The sequence below is a fragment of the Morus notabilis genome, unplaced genomic scaffold, assembly GCF_000414095.1.
Source record: "Morus notabilis unplaced genomic scaffold, ASM41409v2 Scaffold442, whole genome shotgun sequence".
Classification (NCBI taxonomy): Eukaryota; Viridiplantae; Streptophyta; class Magnoliopsida; order Rosales; family Moraceae; genus Morus; species Morus notabilis.
Window position 1 is genome coordinate 597,773 of NW_010358595.1, and position 27,950 is coordinate 625,722.

General features: G+C 33.1%; 1 protein-coding gene across 1 annotated transcript; it reads left to right on the forward strand.

Moving 5' to 3' along the window:
- Positions 1-16,448: 16,448 nt before the first annotated feature.
- On the forward strand, positions 16,449-27,485 carry LOC21404820 (alanine--glyoxylate aminotransferase 2 homolog 2, mitochondrial). The gene is made up of 9 exons (XM_024162130.1): positions 16,449-16,864; positions 17,196-17,426; positions 19,487-19,657; positions 25,869-26,012; positions 26,134-26,313; positions 26,506-26,731; positions 26,907-27,020; positions 27,123-27,209; positions 27,317-27,485. The coding sequence occupies exons 1-9, from the start codon at positions 16,622-16,624 to the stop codon at positions 27,358-27,360; spliced, it is 1,440 nt and encodes a 479-aa protein (XP_024017898.1). The 5' UTR covers positions 16,449-16,621; the 3' UTR covers positions 27,361-27,485.
- Positions 27,486-27,950: the final 465 nt, after the last annotated feature.

Here is a 27,950-nt window from a genome sequence, read left to right on the forward strand (position 1 = left end):
ACAATCAAATGTCAAAATTTCCATATGTTATATTTAGTGTCAAATTTGCTACCAAGTATAGTATTTATCAAATTTAGCCTCAAAAATAGTATTGCATTGGAGGATTTTTTTTTTCAACTCAAATGTTAAAAGTTTTCGTTGACATGTCAATTTGGTTTGCTCTTATGAGAGATATATGCTATTCATCTTTACAGAAAAAAATAAGAAATTTCGTTGAAACTTGATCTGTTGTTGATTGGTTATATTCTCATCAACATGTTCTGGATTTATCGGACAGTTCTTTTTCACCACGTCTTCTCTTATATACAGGTGTTAGGTTACCAAATCTCCCTTTATTTATCTTGGTCCAGATGCTTTTATAAAATAGTAATGCTCTTAATCAAACACTCCAACTAAAACAAATAAACCATTAGTATACTACCTTTCAATTAACGACTCACTTAAAAAAAAAAAAAAAAAAAAAAAAAGGTCTCACATGGTCCCATAAACTGACCATTAATTATTGTCAATTGGACGTCAGTAACAACTTTATGATTTTAAATTCATCAAAAAAGAAAAAGAAAAGAAACTTGATGATGTTATTTTTTTTAATAGTGAACAGTAAGAGATTTTATGGTTACCATTTGAGAGTTGAAAATTATTGGATTAGACACGGCACTTAGTATTATTCTAATGAACTATGTGTCGCAAATAATAAAAGTTTCAAAAAGTAAAGTTCAATTGAGAGAATATCTTTTGTGCTTAATCTGAGTCATGAAGTTGATATTATCGATATTTTGCAGGACCGCGATGAGAGCAGAGGTAGAATATAGTATCAATAACGGACTACCGGCAGTCTCAATTTCAGCGGGAGATTCAGCTGAATTTCTCTATGCCAGATCAGGGATGTGGATATGGCAGAGGTCAATCCGGACAAATATTCCTTCCATGGCGTCCCTTTGATTATATCAAATTATGCTCCTAATAATTAGTGAATATTTCAACATATTTGACTTCGCTCTGGCAATCTCAATCTCACCTTCGGAAAATACTAGAATCTCAAAATCTTCCTACCACGGTTCTTGAATACTTGCATAGATATCGCAACGTTTTAACGTATTAGATTGGAATATTTACTATTTTATATTATGTATTTTTAGCTAATAGAAAACGTATGCCTGTATTTTTTTATGTTCTCATAATAATTGTACTTCTAAATTTTGATTCATGTTAAAATTTTTTTTTTTTTAGGTCAACAACTAATTTTGGACCCCCTAGTTCATGACTATAAATTAACTTTATATTTTACGGATAAACTGGTACTGAAACACTAGTTGGTGAAATTACCCTTTGCAACTTAGCTTAAAAAACCATAGTCGCATTTTTTTAAAAAAACATAAGTCTTTATTTGTTATTTGTTGCATGATCCTCTGTAAGTTATAAAGAGTACGTCGCTATCAATTGTTGGCCCATGAAAGAACAAACTTATAAATTTGAAAATTAAAAGTAAATTTTGAAAACATCCAGAATCACAAGGTTAACATTTTTTTTTTTCAAAACTCAAAAATGCAAGGTACAAAATTGAAAATCACTCTTTTAGATTCCAATTTACAGAGCGGAGATTAGTAAATGTTTTATAATTTTAGTGAACTTAATTTGGATATACTTTACTTTGAGTTGTAACATAAAGAAAGAAAGAAAAACGAAAGAAAAAAAAAAGCAGCGGTCACGCTTACAGCAGAATTTAAGCTTTTGCTTTAATTATGTTCACGGAAACTCCAGAGAAAATAATTTAATCTGAAGCATTGTAATTGTTGTCCGTTTGAGCCCAAATTCAGACTTGTCTATTTGTGCCACAGAGAAAACATCGTTGTCATAATTATTGCCCTTGCCACAAAGATTACTATATTCTTTGTTGTATACATTTTGTAGTTGTTCAGTCTTGTAATTTTATTTGAAAATTCTCTAAAACTAATAACAATCACTGTGTATTAAATTTACATAATAGTCCATAAAGGAGTCGAGCATTTGTAGCGATGGGGTCACGATGAATGTGATTGATTAGGAATAAGAGTATCAATAGACAACAGATGGATTCAACGCAGACAGATTATGACATGTTGATATAATTTATAGACAGATGCCAAATCAAAAGTTCATACAACAATATTTCATATGACTCATGAATTGTGTCCAATTTATAATCATTGGTATCAGTAATATATATATATATATATATATATATACACTATCTAGAGGGGGAAAAAATCTGCGCAAATTAAGCAATTGATGGAGTTGATGCCTGTTTTTTATTGGATCTATTTTGTAACCAGTGGCCATTGTTTATAGTGCTCGAATCTGCAGCAATATTGATGGGGATCAGGATATTAGTTAATATTTAATTTTTATTCAATTAGGTGTATATTATTTTGAGATTTAGATTAGTTTCATTTATCAAGTTTTCTTATTTTATTTTGATTCAATTTTCTAAATTATCATTTCGTTTGACGATATAATAAGATAATTTGTAATTACAATAAGAGAATAATTTATAATAATCATTAAATACTGAAATTTATAGTATTTCTCCTCTTGTGCTTTTGTTTTACATTTGAAATCTAAGATCCCTATAATACTTTGGTTCTATTTCTTTCTTTGTTTTGAAATGAAGGGATTCATTCTCTTTGGTATGGTTCCCCTATTTTAGTCCCACATCAGTTTGGATTATTAGAGCCAAGTTTTTTTATAAACTGTAAAAAAGAATAATATATTGATCTATCACTTGCAAATAATATGGGATCTCCCTAATTGGTTAAACGCACTGCACTTAAGTTATTCTTTTGCATTTATTTAGTGGGAAAAAAGAAAAATATCCTATGCTTGCCAACTTGTTTTGATGGGAACTCATTTGTTTGGCTCTCCTATTTCAATACTATTTCTACACAATTTTGCTGCTTCACAATGTTGATTGCTTTGTGACTTTCAATCAATTAGGGTATGAAATACTTTTATTTTTTCTACGCATTGGTTGTCTTTTTTTTCCCCAAATTTGCTTTTCCGTCTGACAAAATACAACATTGTTCGGTTACTTGTCCATTCTAAATTGTAGTGTTTGGCATTTTCTCTAGAGTTTCAGTTGGCACTTCAACTCTTCGATTGGTTCACTTTTAAGCTTCATTATTTAATTGGTTCTGCCTTTTTTTTTTTTTTTATTGAAGTATTTTATGATACATTAATAATAAGGTTATAACTAGTCAGTATATTACATGGGGTGTATTCTGAAAATCTTTATTTTTCTTTTAAATAATGGGAAGCATATATTATGAGATAATAGAAACAGGATAAGCTGAAGAACTAATAAAATATTTGAGTCCACATCAGCGTGCCATATCTCTTTGGGGTAAGCAAAGATAAGATACTGCCTAACGGTGATCTGTATTTTGATTGGAGTTAGTGGACCCTGTCGATTATATATACACGCATCTAAATATTGTATATATACAAACACACACGTAGGGCACAAATAAATAAGTGAAAAGTCAGTATAGAGCTCACGATAGAATCAAGAAGTCATTCAAAAAGGAAATTACAAAAAATTATTATATGTTTCAAAATAAATAGGAAATAACCGACCTAGGCACATTATAAATTAAGGGTTAACCCTACGAGGTAGCCCTTATCCAATTCTTGGCAGAAGCTTTAATGTTCACTTGTAATAATTTGTTTTTACAGTGAGGAAACACTAATTGAGGTGAACAACTGTAGATTCATGTCTTCTTTAGTATTTTTTTTTATTTTTATTACGTTATTTAGTGTTTAAACGCGTGAGTTGATTCGTGATAAAGTGATCGTGAGATTTATCTGTTCTTCGAATTTTTATTGTCGATATGGGAGATTATTCTTTTCATGTCACTTTCTTTAGCTATTTTTCTTTTCATGACATGATCCCACAAAAGCTAATATGTAACAAGTGCATATTGCCCAAGTCACTACGATGGATGTCGTGCACTAGATAAGCTTTAAACTAAGTGCAAGGCAGATCTTAAGTACGACGTTGAAGAGGGTAAAGGCAACAAATTCTAGTAAGCTTCTTTCGTTATATGTAATTGAAATTCACGCGTGAAAATAATTAAGGAACATTGTTAATAATAAAAGTTATTAGGATAAAAATTCTCTTGTACCAATTTCTGTGTTCTCTTTGTGCGTTCGAATTGGGTAGTTTTAAATCTTTTTTATTTTTATTTTTTTGAAAGGTGGACCTTTTTTATTTGAATCAGTGATTTCAAATTTGTGATTTAAACTGCGGTAGGACTTTGAGGTTTGGTGATGTAAAATTTGAATAGCGATTAAAATTTAAACTGGTATTTAGTTACATCAGTTTAAAGTGTTATTTTTAAAACCATGGTATTTGGATAGGTTTTTACTGTACATGACTCTAGGTTCAAACCGCCAAAGTGTAAGGGAGAGTAAAGTTCTCCGAAATGAGTTTTAAACATTTAGGATGGATTTTAAACCCACAGTCCAGCTTCAGAAAATTAAATAAGCCTAATATTAATTCAAATTTATTCATGGGTTTAAAACCTGATAAAGCAATGAACCACACTACCTATCAGTTTTCCAAGAGGTGAGCTCTATAGGCCGACGACGTTACGGTCTCAAACGTTGTAGCAAGTGCCAAGTGGCACCAAAAATAATGAATGATGTACTGATGCAATTATAAATGCAACGACCTTTAATAAGGCCGGGTCTAGTTAATTAAAACGATACCAATTATGCATGTTCGAATTTTTGAAACACGAATAATATTTACTGTACTATTTTTTTTTTTTATTTGCTGCTGTATATTATTGGACGACGTTTAGAAACTGTCGTCGTACGGCCTTGTTTAATGTAAATTTGTAGTAGTGAGGGGTGCAAACACTACACGAAGTGCACCACTCTCAGATGGTAAAAAAATAAATAAAAAAATAAATAGATTCTGATATCTCTTATTAATATAAGTTGACGTTGAAGATGAAGAACATGTATTATAATTATGTTTGGTTCATAAATTCAAAAATATGATTCAGAATTATTCTCAATTTATGTGTGTTTTTTTAAGAAAAAATATTGTAACGAGTCACGAATCATGATCCGAATCATAGCACGAATATCCTTGCTCCAAATGCTCCCGTGCTTTCATGTCGCGTAGGAGTAGTTATGATTTCACTCTTATATTCATTCGATTAGTAATTAATAATTGTTCCAAGGCAAGAAGTTTGTCCTCTAAATGATTATCTAATTTGTTAATTTCAAAAGAATTTTACGTGTAGATGTGGAAATCCTACGCAGAAAACACGTAATGGATCGATGTGGACCATTATATGCTTATTCAATGATGACTTATTTGTGCATATATATATATATATATATATATATATATATAATAAGAAGCCATTCTATCCATGATTATCTTATTGAAAGAAGTACATATATTATGGTATGTGATTCATTATTGCCAGCATCGGTCACTCGCTTTGGCGTGTCCATTCCTTTCCACTTGTTTATTAACTATGCATATAGAATAAGCTGCCTTTAAAAAGGCGTAAACTCAATAAGCTACATAAAAGTGTGACCATTAATTCTATTAAAAAAAAAAAAAAGATGCATTCGTACTTTATGTTCAAAAGCACAAGGGTTTCAAAATGTATAAATAAATTCAATGTTTATTTTCTGCTGTTTTCAATTTACCTTCTCTGTAGAGTTGTTGCTTACTATATTTTTTCTTTGTAAGGTTGCCATTTTGTCTGGATTGTAAAATAGCGAGGATGGGAATTTGTATGAGCTACTTAATGGAGATGCTAAATGTCTCTACTATGTTGCTATCTCTCCATTTATTTATTAATTATACATATAATTATACGTTGAAGCAAAAGTTTAAAAATCCTCTCATACATACATATATATATATATAGATCTGCAGATACTAAACAGGAATTTAATAGATAACTCATGCCCACAAAATAGTTTTTAAGTATCCAAGCATTTAAGAATCATTACTATCAGAAACAAACTAAATATAATATAACTAACATTTGCAAATATTATATCTTTCTCCGTGATTTTCTTTTATTAAGAACTTTATATTTCAAAAGGAAAAAAATGAAGTTTGGTATGCGTCCAAACAGCAAAAGCTTATTAGTGATTGATCACTCCCACTTTATAAGTGGTTCCTGATTAAGATTATCCAGATCCAGATAGACAAGACGTCTGTGTGTAAACTTCATCTAGCCGGAATTCTCGACCAGGTTCATTTCTTTCCATTTTTATAGAAGTTTTGTTTGAACCAGGTTTTGTTTTATTCGCCATATATGTCTTCGATCGGAATATAATTCTCCACTGGGTCATCTAGTCCTAGTTATATTTCTTTAACCACCTACTCAAAATTCCACATATAAATATTAAACAAACTTACGTGACAATTACTTATAAAAATTAGTTCCGTGATAAATTAATTTTAAGTAAAAAAAATTAAATAAATAGAGAGAAGTTTCAAAAAAGAAATAGTGATTAACGGTTATTGACTTAAGTTCTGTTATTCATGTTTGAGTTTTGCAGAAAAGAAAAGAACGAAAGGGCATGGAAATATGGAATATGCGGTTATTAGTATTGATGTTTTATGGAGTACGTAGGATAAGAATTTGTTTATGATCAATGATTGAAAAGATTGTTTTATGCTATCCCCGTAAAGTTTTATTCAAATTTTCAAGGGGTAGTTTAGTACATCACTAGGGTTAAGAAGGCAGCATTCAATCACCATATCAAGAGCATGTTTATTTCATATGAATCGGAGAAAGAGGGGGTGACTAGTGTCGCCCTTTTTATTTTTAACTAGTTAGGTCACGTGTTATATGCACGTGAACAATAATTTTGTAAGTTTATCATCAGTCAAAACACGTGACCTCTTTAGAAACTAAGTCCATTAGTTAGAGAAAGAAAAAAAATATATTTCTAAAAATCACATCGAAAAAGAATTAAAGTTGTATAGGAGCTTATGACTAAAAAAAAATTAAATATGGATATATTTGAAAAGTATTATTTTAATTAAAAGAGAGGGAGAAAAAGAAAGTATTTCAAATAAGGATATCATAAAAAAATGAATTGTTAAAGAGTGTGAGGAGAAAAACAAAAATATGCAATAAGCAAAAGATTAGGAGAAAAGATAAAAAGAAAAAACTAAAAATAAGTTGTATATAAGTTCTAAGTAAAAGGAGGGAAAAGCAAGAAACCAAAAGCCAAAAAAATAGAAAAAGTAAAATAGCAAAAAAACAAAACATAAAAGAAAAAAATAGGCTGACATATGGTTAAAAGAGGAGCATTCTCTTTATTTTCTTTGACTCTGTTATGTATGTTTAGATTTAGATTATGGGTATACTTATAAAATAATTAGGAATGGTAGTTTAATAGGTTTATGCACAGGGAATTAGGGTTGAACAAAAAATTCATTAACTTAAATTATAACTCACTAGTCTTTACCTGATAAATTATTCGGTCTACGGATGACTTAGCCTTACAAAGTGGAGCCCACTCAAGATTAAATTTATTAGGATTTAGATTTTCAAATTTAGTAAACACTAAATCTCTCTTAAATAAAAAAATAAATACAAGAAAGAAAAGCAATGATACTTATTCTTTATTGTGTTTATTTTCCTTCGCAAACGTATTATTTATTTCATTTCATTTTATTGTAGTTTGGGTAACATGTCCTTGTTAAGAAAGAGCTTACCATAGAGTTTATATATAACATAAAAGTGAAAAACTAGTAAAGTCTTTTTTTAAATGTAATTGTCCCGTCAAATTAAAAAAAAAAAAAATCTGTTTTTAAATGGAATTGTCCCATCAAGTTCAATAAATTATTTTTTTTTTTTTTTTTTTTTTTTTTTTGGCAGATGAAAAACATGCAAGGTCTTTGTTTACATAAACCATGTGCTTCTCAGAATTATTACTTTTTTTTTCAATTAAGTCTGCTTCTTCATATTTTATAGATTCATATAAAGCTCAATTATTCGCATACCCTTTATTGCATATTTCGTGGATGGTGGAAATAACGACCGCATTTACACTGTACACGTCGGCTTTATTGGTCGGTTTTCATGGCTTCGGTCTCGTATGTTTATAATTTCATTTCAAGACACACCAAATAACACGTGTTGATTGTTCAATTGTCACTTTTGTCCTCAGATATTATAATTTTTATGATCCGTTTAATTTACGAGTTCAAATCAAAATTTAATGAGTTTAAATTATAGTTCAAATCAGTTATTTTAATTATAATTTTTAAAATTTAAATTTTTTATAAAAAGAAAACACTATAACACACTCATGGATTTAAACCCATAAAACAAACATACTATGTTCACCCATGAGAATGAAAATTTGTTTTGAGATGATGTTTCAGCTTCTGGTCATATATTTCAATTTTGTGCGTATGGGGTGTTGTGTTAGATTTGAACATCAACACGCAGTATGCGTACTGGTGGGATAGCATCGAAGTATGATCTATTAGAGCTCCTTCACCTATCATTTAATTATCAATTTACGAGGCTAAAATTATGCCCTTATCGACCTAATAAATATAGCTTGAATTGATGTAAATCTAAACTCAATTGATGTTAGTTGACTAAAGCATAGGATAAGTTCCATGATAATACTTATCCCTTTTTTTAATAGGAAAAAAATGTGCTTATTCTTGCGATGACCAAATTAAAAAAATCTTAATTGCATAAAAAAATGAATTTGTGACCTCCGTATTTTAGGGGTGTTCGGCGGTTAAAAACCGTCAGTTTTGGTCGGTTCGGTGACCGAACCGACCTTGTCAGTTTTTAAAAATTGAAAACCGAAACCGAACCGTGGAAATACGAATCGGTTCGGTTAACCGAATTTTCAGTTTCCGGTCGGTTTTCAGTTTTTGTAATCTGGATGGTGACTATCAGTTAACTATCCGGTTACCTGCATATTTAGTTGTATTTTTTGACCAAAAATTACAAAAAAAAATATAAAATATTCCTTGTATGCAAGTATGTAATCACAATAAATGAATACAAAGCACAACATCCAAATTGATAATACCACAAACACAAAATATCCAAAATCTAAAGTATAAACTAGAAATTTGAAAGTTACAACAAACAATACTAATGTTCAAAGTGTAAAATACATTAACTTGGCATAAGAAATTAAGAAGTCCAAAGCATAATTAAAAAGCATAGTGAAGTTCATTTCCAATTTCTCATAAACCTTCTATTCCCCTTCATCCGAATCCAAATCCAAATCCATTATATCTTCATATACATCGCTACAATAGAAAATTAGAATTAAGTAAATGAAATTGAATAGATAATGAGAAAGAAATAGATATAATTCTAATTATCTTACTTGGGCCTTTTAGAAGATTCCGCATCATTTACTTGAGCGCTTCCGTCCTTTGAACACGTTGGAGTAGAAACAACCTCACTATCATCTACAAGAAAATTATAAATTAATTTACATATGTCATGAAATGAATAAAAAAGATATAATTATATCAAGTATGTGTAGTATGTACAATCATGATTAGCATTACCTGAGACAACATGATAGCAATCTGCAAAAGATTCAACCTCATCCATATATTGCCTAAGAACCACGGGTTCATATTTTTCATCCTTCGCGTTCAACCAACTTTTTAAGCAAATAAGTGCTTCGACCATCCTGGGAGCCAATGAACTCCTAAAAGGATCAAGAATATGACGACCGGTAGAAAAAGCTGATTCAAATGCAACTGTCGAAACCGGAACTGCAAGCACATCTCTAGCAATTTGGGACAAGACCTTATACCTAGGAGCATTTACTTTCCACCAACCTAGGATGTCAAAACTGTCATCCACTAGCTCTTCGCATTGCTCAGATAAATACTTATCCACATCATTCTTCTGCACATTTGCACCACTCCCACTCATCTTTTGCTTTCTAAACATGGCCTCTATCTCATCATCAATAACCGGCATTGAGGCGGGCTCACTAGATGCCGTAATTGTTGAAGGACTTGAATTACAACCAGAATAAGTTTCTTCTGAGTGAGCTGACCTTGTATTCCTAAATCGAGGTTTGGCCAACTGTGATGATTGCGGTTGCTTAATAGTAGAATTAGGGGGGGACGACGAGGAGCCAAAGGTGGAGGAGGAGCCCGCTCATGATATTCCTTGTACAATCTACGCAATGTGTCCTCAACCCCTTTTAACAACGTGACAGATGTCGAATCATTGTAGATACACTTGAAGGCAAGAGCAAGATAATCCAACTTATATCTTGGATCAAGAACCAAGCCAAGAAACATCATGTGATTCATTTTCTCGACATTTCTCCAATAGTTATCAAATTTCTTATTCATCATCGTTGCCATTTCATTCAACATAGGACCATCACACTCCTCTAACTTAATCAACTCTCGTTTGACAGCACAAATATCTTTGAAATAGAAGTTTGAAGTAACATAATATGAACCACTAAACTTCTTCGTCAAAGTGTAAAACTTACCTAAGAACTTCAAAAAAACCTGTGCATTGTCCCAATCCGTCTCATTTGGTGGACCCTCCATCTTTTTATCTTTATAACTTCATCAAAGTAAGCACAATAGTTTTGATCCAAAAGTAACCTCTCAAAAACGGGGACAAACTTGAAAGAAGTCTCCAACATTAGGTAGGTAGAGTTCCACCTCGTCTTTACATCCAAACACAATAGGGCAGTTGAGTTGATGTTTTCTTCCTTCATGCACTCCTTAAACTTCTTGAGGCGTTGAGGTGAGGACCTCACATACCTAACTGCATTGCGGATGCTTGCAATAGAATATGCTAAGTCCGTGAGCCCATCATTAACAATCAAGTTTAGAATGTGACAGACACACCGCATATGTATTATATGGCCATCTAAGACGAGAAAATTAGGAATATCTTTGACTTTTCTCTTCAACCTGTCCATAGCCACATCATTGGACGATGCATTGTCCACTGTAACTGTGAACAATGCAGTTATGCCCCAATCATTAAGGCAAACCAAAATCTCCTGTGCAACTATTTCTCCTTTATGATTCGGAACTTGGATGAAATTAATGATCCTTTTCTGCATATTCCAATCTTCATCGATCCAATGTGTGGTCAAACACATGTAATTGATATTCTGAATTGATGTCCAAGTATCAGTCGTCAAACATACCTGTTGCTTTCCTAAAACCTTCTTCAACTTCTTCTTCTCCTCCAAAAACATTTGATAAACATCCCTCGCAATTGTTATCCTTGAAATGTCAAACACTCTAGGATTCAAGTACGCCGAATAGCGCTTAAACCCTTTACCTTCCACGTGTCGGAACGGTAACTCATCCAATACGATATACTCCGAAACGGCTCTCTTATAACCCTCCTTGGACCAAGCTCTTAGTGTCATGGTACTAGTAGCAGTGTCCTCCTCATGTGCTCCGATCTTTCTACTAAATTGGATGGTCTTTTATTTATTTTCACTCTTTGGATTCATCAAGCAACTTTCTATATGACTTTTCATTGTAGATGTGCCATTCTTTTTCGAATCAGCGGCATAAGTGACACCACAATACTTGCAAGTAGCCCTTTTGGTTTTTTCGTCCCTCGTGAAATGCTGCCAAACCGGGCTTACTTGTCGGGCTTTCTTCCTTTTCTTAGTACATTTCCCTTCTTCCTCAGTTGTCTCTTGTGTTTTAGTAGTTTCGGTTTCTTTTTTACTAGATTGAGACTCTATCTCTTTTTGCTTTTCTGATGAACACATCTAAAAAAATTAAGCTAAAAGTTAAACAATCACAAACAACATGCTTTCACTACATGAGATTTTTCAAATTGTACTAACTGCTTTCACTAATAAGAGAGAGGATATGGAGATTCCAAGCATTAAATCCAAAGAAGGCAACTTAAACAATAAGAACAATGCAAAAAGCTTTGAATTTTGATACGTTTAAGGCAAACAAATTTACATCTCGGGGAAGCTTAAACACACCAACATTATGTCCAAACGTACGTTGAAGGGTAAACGTCAGTGGAAGTTGCTCCCAACAAGAAAAGGGACCAACTATTCTTGGACATATATTCCATTCATGTCATCTACGTGTGTGTGTGTATATATATATATATATATATATATATGTAAACATCCACTTTTTACACCAATCACACGATCTAATTCTTCTTCATGTACAAATATACATGTCACATTCTCGTTGGGGTCTTCTTGTAATTGCCCTAAATTTTGAACGGTCCGTTCCCAATATAAATGAAACTTTCTTATCAAGCATTTATTTTTACAAATGGCTCCCGCTTTGGCACCTATATACATATGTGTGTGCGCGCTTGTGTACCCTCATTAACTTCCCTTTTAAGCCTTAAAGCATATATATACGAGAGCTTTGGACACAATTCCAAGATATTAGCAATAAACAATATGTGCACTCATGAACTTAAACACGTACAAAAGTTGGCCGTTTCTTCATCAATCATCAACATCACGAAACAAAAAAAAAGTGGGGAATCAATCATCAACATAAACAATAAATGCAACAGCAATCCAACATCAATCCAATAGAAAGTGGGGAACAACAATCACCCAAAATCAAACGCAACAACAATCATCAACATAAACAATATTTATCAAACATCAATCATCAACATCACAAAACATCAATCTAAAATCAAACGCAACAGCAATCGCCCAAGCTTGATTGATGGAAATAGAAAATGGGGAATCAAAAGCCTAACCTCGGCGGAGCTTGGCGGAGGCGGACGTGCGAGCTTGGCGGAAGCGAACGTGCGAGCTTGGCAGAAGTGGACGTGCGATCGGCGGCTGGCGGCTAGGGCTTCTTTCACCGTGAGATGCGGACATGCGATCGGCGGCGGACGTGCGATTGAGGACGCCTGAGGAGAGAGGCGGCGGCTAGGGCTTCCCTGAGGGTGGGTGAGAGTGAGAGAGGTGAGGTGTGAGGGTGGGTGGTCGGTCGTGTGGGTGCCGGGTGGGTGGGCCGGTGGGGGGTGTCTGTCTAGGGTGAGATTGAGAAACAAAGAGAGTGAGAGACAGAGAGAGGCAGATTGGCAGAAGAGAGATTGAGAGAAATGAAAGAGGGTTTTGTGATTCCTAAGAGTGAAAACGACATCCACTCTTCAGAAATGACAACATAAATTAAAAAAAAAATGAAAACATTAAAAAAAACCTCGGTCGGTTCAGTTTTAACCGACGAGCCCACAACAAAACTGAAACCGAACCGATTATCTTGCTGATCGGTCGGTTAACCGAACCGAAGTGGTTCGGTTCCATATGGCACCGCCGTTTCGGATTTTGAGCGGTCGGTTCTTCGGTCGGTTGCGGTCGGTTTTAGTTTTACGGTTTTTTTGTACAGTCCTACCGTATTTTAGAATGTGTATAAGAATATACTATCTAATTAGTAATTATAAACTTTTCCTTTTAAAGTTTAAATTTCATATAATTTCTAGGAAATGATAACATAGCGGACAGGGTGGGGAATGATTTTCTATCCCCATCCCCGCTTACTAAACTCATACCTCTCCCCACCATATCCCCACTTAGGGGGGAATGGAGTGTTGCTGGGGATTTTCCATTGAGGGATCCAAGTGTTTCCATATGATACCTGGACTCTACTATTATATTTTTTTTAAATAATAATATATCATGTTAGTAGAATTTACGTGTCAAACTATGGATATTGTTGTGAGTAATAGTAAGAGTGGCCGTAATATTTATCCACAAAATACATGTTATATTTATGTAAATTCCCCTATAAATTGTAATAGTGTTCAACAATGTCTTTCTTTAGTTATAAAGAGTATAAGATGTCATTTGCTTTCAACAAAAAGGTTTGAAAAGTGGTTCAACTTACGAAACAATCACACTCAGAATGTCTATGGCTTGTGATGTTTATAAACTTAGGGACTATGAAGAGGGGAAGAGCAAGTACGAGCTCGTAATTTGGCATTGCTTTTGCAGGTTGCTTTTAATTTTTTTAAAGAAGTTACAATAAGTTAGCATGTTTGGTAGTCCAGTAGCTTTTAAAAACTACTATCAAACAGTAGAATTCGAGAAGCAGATCAGGAGTTGCTTTTACACACTAACTTCTGCTTCATTGTTTAAATTTACTAAAATAACCATAGTAATGATAATACTTCATTCTCAATCTACTAATTAATTTTTTGATACTAAATTTAAAAAAAAAATATTATAAACATCTATTTAAAAATAAAAAATCTTTAATGTAATACTTCATTCACAATCTACCAATTTTATGTTTTCATACAAAATTAAAAAATATTTATTTAAAAATAAAAATCTTTAATAACTATACTATTTTATATTGTTCGCAAATATTTTTGATAAATTTATAATTTTTTAAAAACAACAACAAAAAATAAGAAATTTAGTAGATGTATAATTTATCTTCTTGAATAAAAATAATTTATACTTGAACAAAAATAATTTATTTTGAAAATATTTAAAGTAATTTAAATAATAATTTGTTTCAATGTTTAGTTAATTGTATATATCCACAACAATTTTGTATACGGTTTTTCAAACACTTAAATTTATACTTTTGCTATTCACAGCAGTTTTAAAAAAATATCAAACACCAACATGCTTTTAATTACAACAACTTCTGATTAACAACAAAACTATAGTAAAAATTTTTAATAGCACAACATTGTTAAACTGGTCCTACATCATTCTTCTATTTGTGACCTATCGGTATTTTATTTTGTAAAATGTGCATTAATAGTCTCTTAGGGCCCGTTTAGTTCACTGATTCGAGCTTTTAATTCGAGTTTAGATGTGACTTTATGTGAGAGCTTTTTATTGTAATAAAAAAGTTAGACGTGACTGTTTCTAAGAGCTTTTTACTGTAGCAAAACTCGAATTCTAAACTCAAATTGGTGAAATGAACGGGGCCTTAAGTTAAGAAAAATATAAAAGAAAAAGAGAAAAGGCAAACCTAATAAAGGAGAAAAGGAACATCCCTAAAATTCTACAGAAGTCGGGGAACACTAAATTTTGACCCTATGCCAAATAAGGTCATAAACCAATACTGCAAATACACAAGGATTTTAGGAATCCGTTTTTTTTTTTTTTTTAATGAAAGGAACATAAAAGTTTAGGAGCGATTATAGTTTAGGAACATAAAGTTTAGGATGCCAATTTTATCCATTAATTCTGAGAAAAAAAAAAAAGAAAAAAACCATTCCATGTAAGCTTCTTTGGGATAATATTTTTCTTTTGATTTCTTATTCAATTTTTAGTACAAAACTCTTTATAATATGTTTTCAGAAATATTAAGAAGACCGTCAATTTAAAATTGAAAAGGAAAATAAAAGGCCTAAAAAGAAAAGATAGGCTACAGAATTTCAATTTGATCAATGAAGTCCCAAACAAAAATGAAATAAAAATAAGTTTGAAACTCCAATAAATTTCTTCAAAAGAATTCTATTCATCGAGAAGGGATTAATTGTTTTCCGTATATACTTTTCCGTTTTTCATATTTCTAAGTGTTTTCCATATTTACTTTATTTTTTTCCCTATTCCTTGTTGTTTTCCATATATACACTTTAGTGTGTGGTATTTCTGATCGTTTTCCCTGTATACTCTCTAGTTTTTCCTATTTCTAATTGTTTTCCATGTGCACTCTTTAGTTCTTCAAATTTCCATATTAAATTAAACACATAAATGTTTCTTAAGAAGCACAAATGAATATAGTATGAATTGTGATTATAAGCATAGCATAGCAGTAGTTTTATGTCTAACGTTCCCACAAAATGTTAAGTACAAATCCCCCAAATTCAAATCCAAAAAAAGAAAAAAGTTATGAATTTAACCCCGTGTTTAGAATTGATTCAATTTTTATTTTTCACGTTTTTTAAGAAAGAAAAAATGAAAATGTTTTTAAAACGGTGTTGGCACAATAAAGATAAAAAACAGAAATGAAAACGATTTTTTAGTTTCGTGTATTTTCTCATCTCTCGAACAGAGAGAAAGAGAAAGATACATTAATGAGTTTTTTATATTGAAAATAATATATTAATAAAACTACTAAATACATTTTTAAAAATAATTTCTGTCTGAGATTAAAAAAGTTTTTATTTTTATTTTTATATAAAAATAAAATTATTTTAAAACGAGTTTCAAACGCACTATTCAATCCCAATTTGTTAAATTTACAATAAATAATGGAGACTTTTTTAAGAAAACAAAAAAGCATTTTAGTTACAATAACAAAGAAGGCCGTTTTGTCCTTATCTCAAATTTTGGTTCTGAACCTGGCCTAAATCGTTGACCTTTTCTTTTTTTCTATTTATAAAATGACCATTGTATCCTCTGGTCCTCATCCTATATAAACTCTCCGCCTGGGCCTCAACAGATCCACTACTTTATCTCTATCTCATTTCCTCACGCGCTGCCACGCGCCTCAATGCCTTTATAGAATTCACTCACCGAAGCAGAACCAAGTCCTGCAATTTCGGAGTCAAGTAATAAAACGTAAAGACGCTGAACGATTTTCCCAGGAAACAAACAGTCTGAGATTTTCTCGGGAACCAAACAGGCGAGAGAAAAAATGCAGAGATTCTTGGCGAGGAGTGTTTTTTCGGAAAGAGAGTTTCCGCGATGGAAACGATGCTTTTCCTCTCTCGCAGAAGCTCAGAAGGAAGCCTACAATGGCGTCGACGTCGCCGATGTTCCTAAAATCCCTCCTTTCGATTTCTCTCCTCCGCCGTACGATGGTCCCACCGCCGACGAGATCCTCGCCAAGCGCAAGGAGTTTCTCAGCCCTTCCATGTTCTACTTCTACAAGAAACCCGTGAGTTTCTCTCTCCATTTCCTTTGGATCTAAATCCATTACATAATATTTCGGAAATCAATTAAAATCAGACCAAACGATCGTTTCGAAATCATTTTGTGATATCATTCTTCATTGCTATTGAATCGATTTCATATTTCCCCGTTTTCTTTTAATTTTTGTTGTTTGCGAAATGATCAAAGATCACTGGAAACGACTTTTCCTTTCATTTTTTTTTTTTTTTTTACTCTGCATCAATCAAAACTTTCATCATTTTTGTTGTTTTCCTCGTAATATTGATTTGAGGGAATATTAATGATGCGTTGCTGTTGTTGTCGTTGTGTGGGAGCAGTTGAACGTGGTGGCTGGGAAGAGGCAATACTTGTTCGACGAGAAGGGAAGGAGATATTTGGACGCTTTTGGGGGGATTGCTACGGTGAGCTGCGGCCACTGCCATCCCGATGTGGTCGACGCCATTGTCTCTCAAACCAACCGTCTCCAGCACTCCACCATCCTCTACCTCAACCGCGCCATCGCCGACTTCGCCGAGGCCCTCGCCTCCAAGTTGCCCGGAAATCTCAAGGTCTTTTTTTGCCTTATTCGCTAAATACATCACTTGAAATGATGATCTCTATTTTTTGTTTTTAAAAACCTATCCATAGAACATATTTTATCGGTTGGTTAAGTCGTGATTTTTACGTAAAAATTAAAAATTAAAAAATATATATTTAACGGTTAAAAAAATTTAATTTATTAATACATCAATTTTATTAAAAAAATCTCTCTTTTAAAAATTAAAATGATATCAGAATCATAAAATATAACAATTTAACAAAATCTAATATAGATGTGAGTCATATGTGACTGTCTTTTCAACAACATTTTTAATAAAGAATTATAAAGATCATTGATATTAATCCTTACGAGTGAAATTAGAACTTAAAATAGATGCAATAGTGTAGTTAAGAATTATATCTAGTCTCATAAAATGTGTACCGTCGACTTAAGTCAACGGCCGTGATCATTGGTGGACTCTACAATAAAGGCACCACGCTGTAGAATCTCATATTAACTTAGTAGAAAAATTATAGACGCGTTTAAAATTTGTTTTAAAATATTTTTATTTTTTATATAAAAATAAAAATAAAAATATTTTTAATTTTAGACAGAAATTATTTTTAAAAATACGTTTAGTAATTTTATTAAGATATTATTTTTAGTATAAAAAAATCTATTAATGTCTCTTTCTGCTCAAGAGAGCAGAAAACGAAAATAAAAAATAAAAAATAATTAAAAATTATTTTTTATTTCTCTCTTATTTTACACTAAATTAAAAAAAATTTATTTTTTATTTTTATTGCATCAAACGTCACAATTTTATTTTTTTTTCTTAAAAAATATGAAAAATGAAAAGAGAATCAATTCTAAAAACAATTTATATTTTTATCTTATTATTTTTTCATGGGTGTGGGAACATAGGATAGGAGGGGCCCAGGGGGACTATGCCCATTTGGCTTTTACCATGTGCTGGACTGAGCCAAGCCGCATAGTAATAATGCTAATGATTTCGTGTAAAACTTATGTGGGTCTTTAATGTGAGATCAGGTAACTATGTAAACAAATATTGTCGTGTCTGGAAAGTATATTAAATTGATATATTCACGTGTCGAAAATTTTTAGAGGATGTTTGATAGAGAGATTTATTCTCTGATTTAAATTATGATTTGTGATTTACTATAGTATTTTCTCTCACAAAAAATATACGTAAATCAAAAATAATTCGAATCACATGATTTAAATCTTTCAACCAAACATCATCTTATTTTTTATTTTTATTTTTAGGATTGGCCAGTCTGGGCTATGTCCGTGTGCCTTTGTCGTGATGGGTTTGGTAAAGGCAAAGCCACACACTAACACTGTGGGCATCTTAAAATTCCATTTCCAACTTAACATATAAGTATTTAAGTGGTTAAGGGGCTGTTCTTTTGTTATTTTTAAGTTAAATGACTTAAATGTAAATTTTAAGTTGAGTTTGAGTTATAACTTGAGTTGAAGTTGTAACTTGAGTTTGTGTTTAGTTATGTACATTTGAGTTATGGTTTGAGATAATAATCTTTTTGAGTTTGTGTTTGAATGAGTCAAAACTTAAATTTATATTTAGATAGTATTTTAATAAAAACTCAATACTGATGAAAAATTTTAATAGGGTATATGGATGGGGTTTTATTCGTCTTTTCGTTGTCGACGCGTAAAAAAAAAATCATCTCAATTAGAATTAAAACGAAAAAATTATAGCATTTTTAACAATAAAAAAAATATTGTTCATTAATTTGAGTTTGAGTTTCTGAACTCGAGTTGAAGGAAAAATTTGAACTCAAGTTTTAGTCTCAAACTCGAGTTCAAACTTAAAAAAATATGAACTTAAATAAAGTTATAACTGAGAGTTGTTTTTTTTGAGTTTTTAACTCAACATCCCCTAATAATCATTCTAATAATTGGATGCTAATAAACTGTTGGAAACCCCATTAGTCCGATTCCCCAAGCCAATACCCACCAAATGGTTGGCAGTGATCTTGTTTCTTTTTTGCTTGAAGCTTTTTTTCTTTTTCAGTGAAAAATCTACCTGAATGCGTGCATGTATAGGTGGTGTTTTTCACGAATTCTGGGACGGAAGCAAACGAGTTGGCGATGATGATAGCGAGGCTCTACACTGGTTGCCATGACATAATATCGTTAAGAAATGCTTATCATGGTAACGCAGCTGGGACTATGGGGGCCACTGCACAGTGCAACTGGAAATTCAATGTCGTACAGGTAACATTCCTCACCTTATATACAAGGATGAAAATATTGATATTCATAGAAATATTGGTATTTAATTTTACAGATATATCGATGAAAATATTAATACCGGTAGAAATTGATATAAAATACAGAAATTCATATTAGATATATCGATGGAAATATTAATACCGGTAGAAATTGATGTAAAATACAGAAATTCATATTAGACATATCGATGAAAATATTAACACTTTATTTAAATGAGTTTAAGAAATTCTAAAATATCTAATAGTACATAAATTAGATGAACTTTTCAATTATAAACAAATTGTATGATAAATATGCACAGTAAAATGTGATCATAATACCATAAATTAGAGTTGTCAAACGTGTCGTGCCGGACCGGCACGGCACGTCCAACCCTAGGCCCGTGACGGGCCTGGGCCGTGCCTGGCATGACCCTGCACAGTGCAAGGTCATGCCAGGGCCGGGCCTGAGGTGAAACGCTCAGGTCCGGCCTAGGCCCGAGGCCCTAGTCCATAAGGGTCAGGGCCGGGCTTGGGCCCAAGCCCTTCACGGGCCGGCCCTGACCCTTGTAATTATTTTTTGCAAAATTTAATTAAAAAAAGAAAATATATCATATGCCCTCAAAAGATGTGATTTTATTGAATTGAGATAATACGAATAAATACACATAAATGACTATCTCGTTAAAAATCTTGTCAAGTAAAACTTGTGGGGAGATCAAGACAAAACCTTAACGAAGGAAAAAAGAGTGCAGTATTCTAGGATAAGTAAATTACAAAACCTAAGTGCTTACAGAAGACTCTGTTATTTCTAAGTTAACAAAATAGTCTTACATTGAATTATCCGTATATTGTTGTTTTCGTCTTCTGACATCTTCCCAGTCTTTAACGCACATTAGTCCCTCCAAGATATATGGATGCATTATGCTCCTCTTCTCGTTAAGAATTCGGTTGCTTGCACTAAATGCTTGCTCCGATGCTACCGTTGATAGTGGAGTTGTCAAAATGTCACAAGCTATTACGAACAGTATTAAAAAATGATCGGTCTTGCTCTTCCACTACTGTTAGATGTCTAGTTTGTTGTCATCGATTACAAAATTTGTTTCAAAATATTTTACCAGTTCGGTAGACGGTTGTGTTGATGACGATTCTGCCGTTTTCTCTTTCTTCTTCAAGAAACTCCACAACGAGCCTTTAGATCCCGAACTGTTAGTTGACGTCGAAGTTCATTGTTCTTTTTTACATGTGCTGTATTTTGCTTCATACAAATCAAATAACTTTTCTAATATTTTCCTGGCGTCACTAATAATTAGTTGGATATCAATATCTAAATTTTTTGCTATAGCAGTCATTAAAGATTTAGTCTCGTCTACTCTACACATAGGATCTAAAATGGTTGCTAATGCGTATAACATAGGACAACCTGTCGAATAACTTTTAAATTTAGTTTCCATTAGCTTAACTATCTTTTCAAAAAGTTCAGTATCCCTATAATAAGAAAATGTTTCTGAAATATTAAATAGTTGATGTAAAGCTAAATGTGCAGTAGGATAATAAACTCTGAAAAGTAATTCAGTAGTATTGTAAAAACCTTCTAGAAATTAAAAAAAAAAAAAAAAACTCACCAATCTGCCAATATGTATCGAAAATTAATAGTTGATCGTTTTTACTGTTTACATACATTGCGATAAGCTGTTGATACAGGAGTATAGCCTTAAACATTAAATATGTGAAATTCCACCTATCCCTCACGTCAGTTGGGAATCTTCTTGGGCGCATCTAATTGTTCCTGCAATATTGTTTGAATTCTTGGAGCCAAGCTTCAGAACTAGATATAAAAAATAAAGATTCTCTAATATTTGTTAGATTAGCTGAAATATGTTCAATAATTGCCTAAACTACTAAATTGATTATGTGACATATACACCGTTGATAAAAAATTTCCCCCTAAACGATGGTTTCAAACTACGTTTAAACATATTAATTGCAGCCGTGTTAGCTGACGCATTATCAAAAGTAATAGTTAAAATTTTATCTTCTATCACATAAAACTGATAAATTTCTATTATTGTTTCAAAAATAGCACTTGCGTTATGAGGATATGGACATAAACGAAACCTATTATTCTATTTTGCAAAACCCATTCATTATCAACATAATGTGACATGACGCATACATATTCAGTTTTATTGCACCCCTCTCATAGATCCGAAGTACAAGATACAGTAGCATTAAAAGACCTAAAATTATCAATTAGAGATTGTCTCATTGCATAAAATACTTTCATGCAATCAGAACGAGTTGTGTTTCTACTTACCTGTTTAAATTGCGGGCAGAAGTTCGTCTGTATGAATTCTTCGAACGCCGCATCATCTGTAAAAGAAAGAGGTAATTCAGCACTAGCTAGAAATTTAGCTAGTGCCTCACGAGCACATTGTGCATCGTATGTAAAATTTTACAACCCTTGTGATGTGAGTGATAGTGTTTGTTGGCGGGAGTCCACACTCCCACTTTCGTACAACAGTAGACATGCTTTTCAATGTCTATCCAGATGACCAGTACTCTCACTATTTTTATTAAAAATGTGTTTTTTACAATACTTACATACCGCACGAATTTTCATTTCACCTGTTTTTTGGATTTGGTCGGGGTTCCTCTGTGAAATGCTACAATGCAGGAGAACTTTACGGTCTTTTTCCCCTGCTGCATTCTCTAGCTTCCTCGTTGTGCACTGAAACATTATCAACCGGAGCATTTTCTAGTTCAGTGGGGGTGGGGTTTTGAGCCATCATTTCATCCTTGAAAAATGCATCATCACTAAGCTCAGGGAGAGTAGTGAAATCAGGGAAGTTTGATGCGGCTATTTTCTGAAAATTGATTGAACTTAAACTTTGTAAATGAGTGGGGTTCTGAGCCATCATTTCATCCTCGAAAAATGCATCATCACCAAGCTCAGGGAGAGTAGTGAAATCAGGAAAGTTTGATGCGGTCATTTTCTGAAAATTGATTGAACTTAAATTTTGTAAATGAAAGAGTAAGAAAATGAGTGATCACGAGAAAAAAGCTTAGAATCAAAATCAAAGAGAAAAGATAAGAGATAAAATGAGAGTGAGATGAGAAGTTGAGAGTGAGTTGTTGTGTGGGATTTAGGGTGCGATTAAGGGGTATTTATAGGCGATTTTGAGAGATTTTTTTGGATTGTGACTGTTGGGCCCGCGAATGGCCCAACGGTCACATTTCTCACGGGTTGGAGGGCTTCTTAGCGGGTTGTTTCGCCGACCTGAGCCGAGCCGAACAAGGGCCGAATCTGGACTTGGGCCGAACTGGGCTTAGGCCGGGCCGCGGGCCTTCACGAGCTAGGGCCGAGCTTGGGCTGCGGGCTGATAAGCTGCGGCCCAGCCCTAGCCCATCAAACGTGCCAGGCCAGCACGGCTCGTAACAGTACCGTACTAGGCCGTGCCGAATCCGGCACTATTACGGGCTAGGCTGGGCCGTCCATGGACAGTCCGGCCCATTTGACAACACTACCATAAATGATAAGCACACGTTCACAAATTAAGTAAAATACCTTAAAGTCAACCTAATATAGATACCTTACATCATGGTTTCATACAAGATGATATGTTATCAATACCAAAAGAAGTTTTTATATGGTTCGAAGGAATTTAAAACACGTCATTGGTTTAAACAACATCGATACCAAGACATGAAGTTTAAAGTAGAAAAAGGACATAACTCTTATATTGTTAAAAAGTAAGTTAATATATATATATATATATTACGAATATATCCAGAAATTTTTTTGATATTTTCACAAAATTTTCCTAAAATTTGTCATATTTAGTTAGTTAACACTACACTTTTCACGGAAAATGGATATTTCCATGAAAATATCAACATTTACAGAAATTTTTGTGGAAATTTTAAGATATTCTACAAAAAAAAAAAAATACTACATCTCTATTTCTATATAAGTACTTTTAAAATGCGGAAATTTTCGCGAAAATATCAGTGAAAATCTCGATTTTTCAATCCTTGCTTATATATGCTGGCTAATTTTGTATTTTTACTACTATAGTTCTTTCATTCCTTTGATATATCCACAAGTATGATCCCTTATAATCAGTTAGTGATTATAATTCACTGAATTCTATTTTTATTTTTATTACTTCAATTCATTGTTATAGAAATTAAATCATTATTTAGCAGATATAGAATACTAATTTAAGTGACATATTTCGCTACAACTCCAAGAAATAATTTTGTTGGGTTCCGTAGTAAATAAGAACAAAAATAAAACCAAATAATTTATATATATTATTCAGAAAAAGAATCATGATTAGAGATGAGTTGTTACTTCTATTCTATACATCTCAACCCCAAAAGCGTCAAGTAATTTAAAGGATATCACTATCTTAATCGCGGTTTTTGTCAGAGAAAGGAAAACTTTCATGTGGGCATTTCCTCTAAATGGTGGGCATAGTTGTACAAATAAAACATTGTGATTTTGCTAAGAACTCTTCTAATATCTGGTCCAACCAAGTGGGAAAACATAATCGTCTCAGGTGGTAATCTCGTGTAAAAGAAAAAATGAGGTGGCCATATAAAGTTACGGATATATCCGGAAACTGATACGGAGTTTGAAGTAGAAAAAGGACATAACTTTAATACTTTTAAAAAGTAAGTTAATATATATATATATATATATATATATATATAAAAGGTTGCAGATATATTTTAAAATTTTTTTGATATTTTCACGAAATTTTCATAAAAGTTCTATCATATTTAGTCAGTTAATACTACATTTTTCACGAAAATGGATATTAACGTGAAATAATCAACATTTACAGAAATTTTTGGGAAAATTTTAAGATGTTTTACGGAAAAGATATTTTATCTCTATTTCCATATTAGCACTTTTAAAATGTGGAAATTGTCGCGAAAATATCAATAGAAATGTCGATTTTTCAATCCTTGCTTGGCTAATTTTGTATTTTTACTACTATAGTTCTTTCATTCCTTTGATATATTCACAAATATGATCCCTTATAATTGGTTAGTGTTTATAATTCACTTAGTTCTATTTTTATTTTTAGTACTTCAATTCATTATTATAGAAAACAAATCGTTATTTAGAAGATATAGAATACTAATTTAAGTGACATATTTCGCTACAACTCCAAGAAATAAATTTGTTGGGTTCCGTAGTAAATACGAACAAAAATAAAATCAAATAATTTATATATATTATTCAGAAAAAGAATCCTGATCAGAGATGAGTTGTTACTTCTATTCTATACATCTCAACCCCAAAAGCGTCAAGTAATTTAAAGGATATCACTATCTTAACCTTAGTTTTTGTCAGAGAAAGAAAAACTTTCATGTGGGCATTTCCTCTAAATGGTGGGCATAGTTGTACAAATAAACCATTGTGATTTTTCTAAGAACTCTTCTAATCGTCTCGGTTGGTAATCTTGCATAAATGGAAAAATGAGGTGGCCATATAGGGGTCAAATTAAGGGATCGTTTAGTTGGCTAATTCGAGTTAATACGAGACTTTATGTAAGAGCTTTTTATTGTAGTAAAAAAGTTAGATATGACTGTTTCGGATAGATTTTTACTGTAACAAAACTCAAATTCTAAACTCGAATCGGTGAAATAAATGGGGCTTAAGTTGTCAATTGCCAAACAGTTTTTGAGATGTGGAATTCATGCTATCAATACCACTTTGTTTTACATCACGGTGGGTGTGATATGTTATCACTCACAATACTTTGATACCGACAACATCAAACGTCATCCGAAATTGAACTCATAATAGTTATTATGACAAGCATATTCACGATGATTAAATTGTAATACCACTTTAAAGCTAATCGGAACCCGACAACATAGTCACATCGTTTGGAATTTGGAAGTTTGCTTTTGGGCGTCTTTTTATAGAAATACCAGTTTGTGCTTAATTTTATGTGGTAGAGAAAGTGGACCATCTTTACTAGTGATAGGAACCTTAAGTTTGGTCTTTGCAGGTCGAATCAATCATACCATAAACTATTAATAAATAACCAAATTCCGTGCCATACAGTAGCATGATACTACAGAATTTGGAAGTTTGCTTACCACTCTAGGAATCATCTATAAGGCATTTTGAATTAATCGTACCATAAATCAATCATAGTTGGCTAAAAGACTTGAGTCGTTTTCATTGACAGAGTGGAGTTCATCATGCTTTAAACCCGGACCCATATAGGGGTGTTTTCGGTTCAGATGGAGAGAAGTATGCAAGAGACGTCCAGGATCTTATCGAGTTTGGAACTTCTGGACATGTTGCTGCTTTTATGTCTGAAGCTATCCAGGTACGTCAACCAATCTAACTCGGTTCGAATGCCTTATTCCCCTTTTTTTCAGCTTTTCTGGAGTTCATCATGCTTTTTGCTACTTGTACCAAATGAGAAATGTTCTTCATATAAATGGCAGGGAGTAGGGGGAATTGTGGAGTTGGCCCCGTGTTACTTGCCCGCTGTTTACAGTAGCATAAAGAAAGCAGGCGGCCTTTGCATCGCTGATGAGGTCCAGTCTGGGTTTGCTCGCACTGGGAGCCACTTTTGGGGATTTGAGATCCAAGGTGTTGTGCCTGATATAGTGACAATGGCAAAGGTTAATCTTATTTCTGTTCTTTTTACCCTCCACCAAATGACATGAAGAAACCTTGTTTTCTTTTGGATTCCACCATATTGATATCCTTTTTATGCACTACTATAAGTTCAAAGGGATTTACAACTTTTGCTCCCTAGTGAACATAAGAAGTTGGCATTTCGTTGTTAAATTTTTCTTCTCTGAAATCTATAGGGGATTGGAAATGGCATTCCCCTCGGTGCTCTGGTGACGACTCCTGAGATTGGTGAGGTCCTGACTCGTCGCAGTTACTTCAACACCTTTGGTGGAAACCCTGTATGCACAGCTGCAGGATTAGCTGTTTTGAAGGTGATTGAGAAAGAAAAGCTTCAGGAGAATGCCTTTGTTGTGGGGTCCCATCTCAAGGAGAGACTCACCGCATTGAAGAACAAATATGAACGTAGACTCTCTTGTCGTTGTCTTTGCATAAGTATTCTGTTCTGTACCGATATGCACAACAAATTCCCTTGTCGATTTGTGCTAGAAAAATAAATATGGCCAGTTACTCAAATGAAAGATACTTAAATTTACAACACGAGCAACCCCGAATCCTCATTAATACTTGTTCCTTGCAGTTATTGGGGACGTGAGGGGAAGAGGACTCATGCTCGGTGTTGAACTAGTCACCGATCGTCAATTGAAGACACCTGCAAAGGCTGAAACCTTACATGTAATGGATCAAATGAAAGGTTTGTGCTCCATGTTATTCGACTCCACTCATGACATAAACTTTCTCACAGCTAAAACAAATTCTCAAGTTATCTTCTGCTTTCTTGACTATTTATCATCAGATTTAGGGGTGCTGATAGGTAAAGGTGGATATTATGGAAATGTTTTTAGGATTACACCTCCTCTCTGCTTCACCAAGGACGATGCAGGTACTTTTTTTTCCACAAAATCAAACTAGAGAAAATTGTCCTCCGAGTTTGTGTTTTTCTTCTGAGTTTAGTATTTAACTTGTTGAGCATCTTAATTCTTATGGCAGATTTCCTCGTGGACGTCATGGATTACACATTGGGGAAGATTTGAAGAAGCCCACAAAATAAGTGTCTATGTAAATGTCTAATTTATTAGGCACAAATAGATCTAAGTAGTACCTTTGTATGATGAAAGGTCTCTTGTATGGGTGAAATATAATCTACATGGTTTGTGCATTATTTGTTCTCTTGATCCTCATAAATGATGAGTCAACACCTCGTTGTCTCTCCGATATTGCATCATTTGATTTCTTCTTGATACGAACCCCAAGCGACTTGCCTTGAGACCCTGCAACAATATTTGTTAAAATGCCCAGAACAGCTAAAAATACAGACTTGTAGTTGTATGGACCTTGACCCAACGTTTATAACGAAACGCGAACCAGAGGTATAAGAAGATGAAACCTTGACCCAAAGACTATAAAAGGCGCCAACCAAAGGTATTAGTTTGAACGCCGAAAGAGTTCTCCGAAGAACCAAAGAGGAAAAACCTCACTTTAATCTTATTATTAATCTTTTGAAGTTACAATACTTGGTTCTTACTTGCCTTTATATAGGCTGCAACCCCGAAAAAACGCCCATAAAAAGAAAAGCAAACAAACTTTTGGCAATAATGCCTTACAATCAGGAAAGTAATGTCCT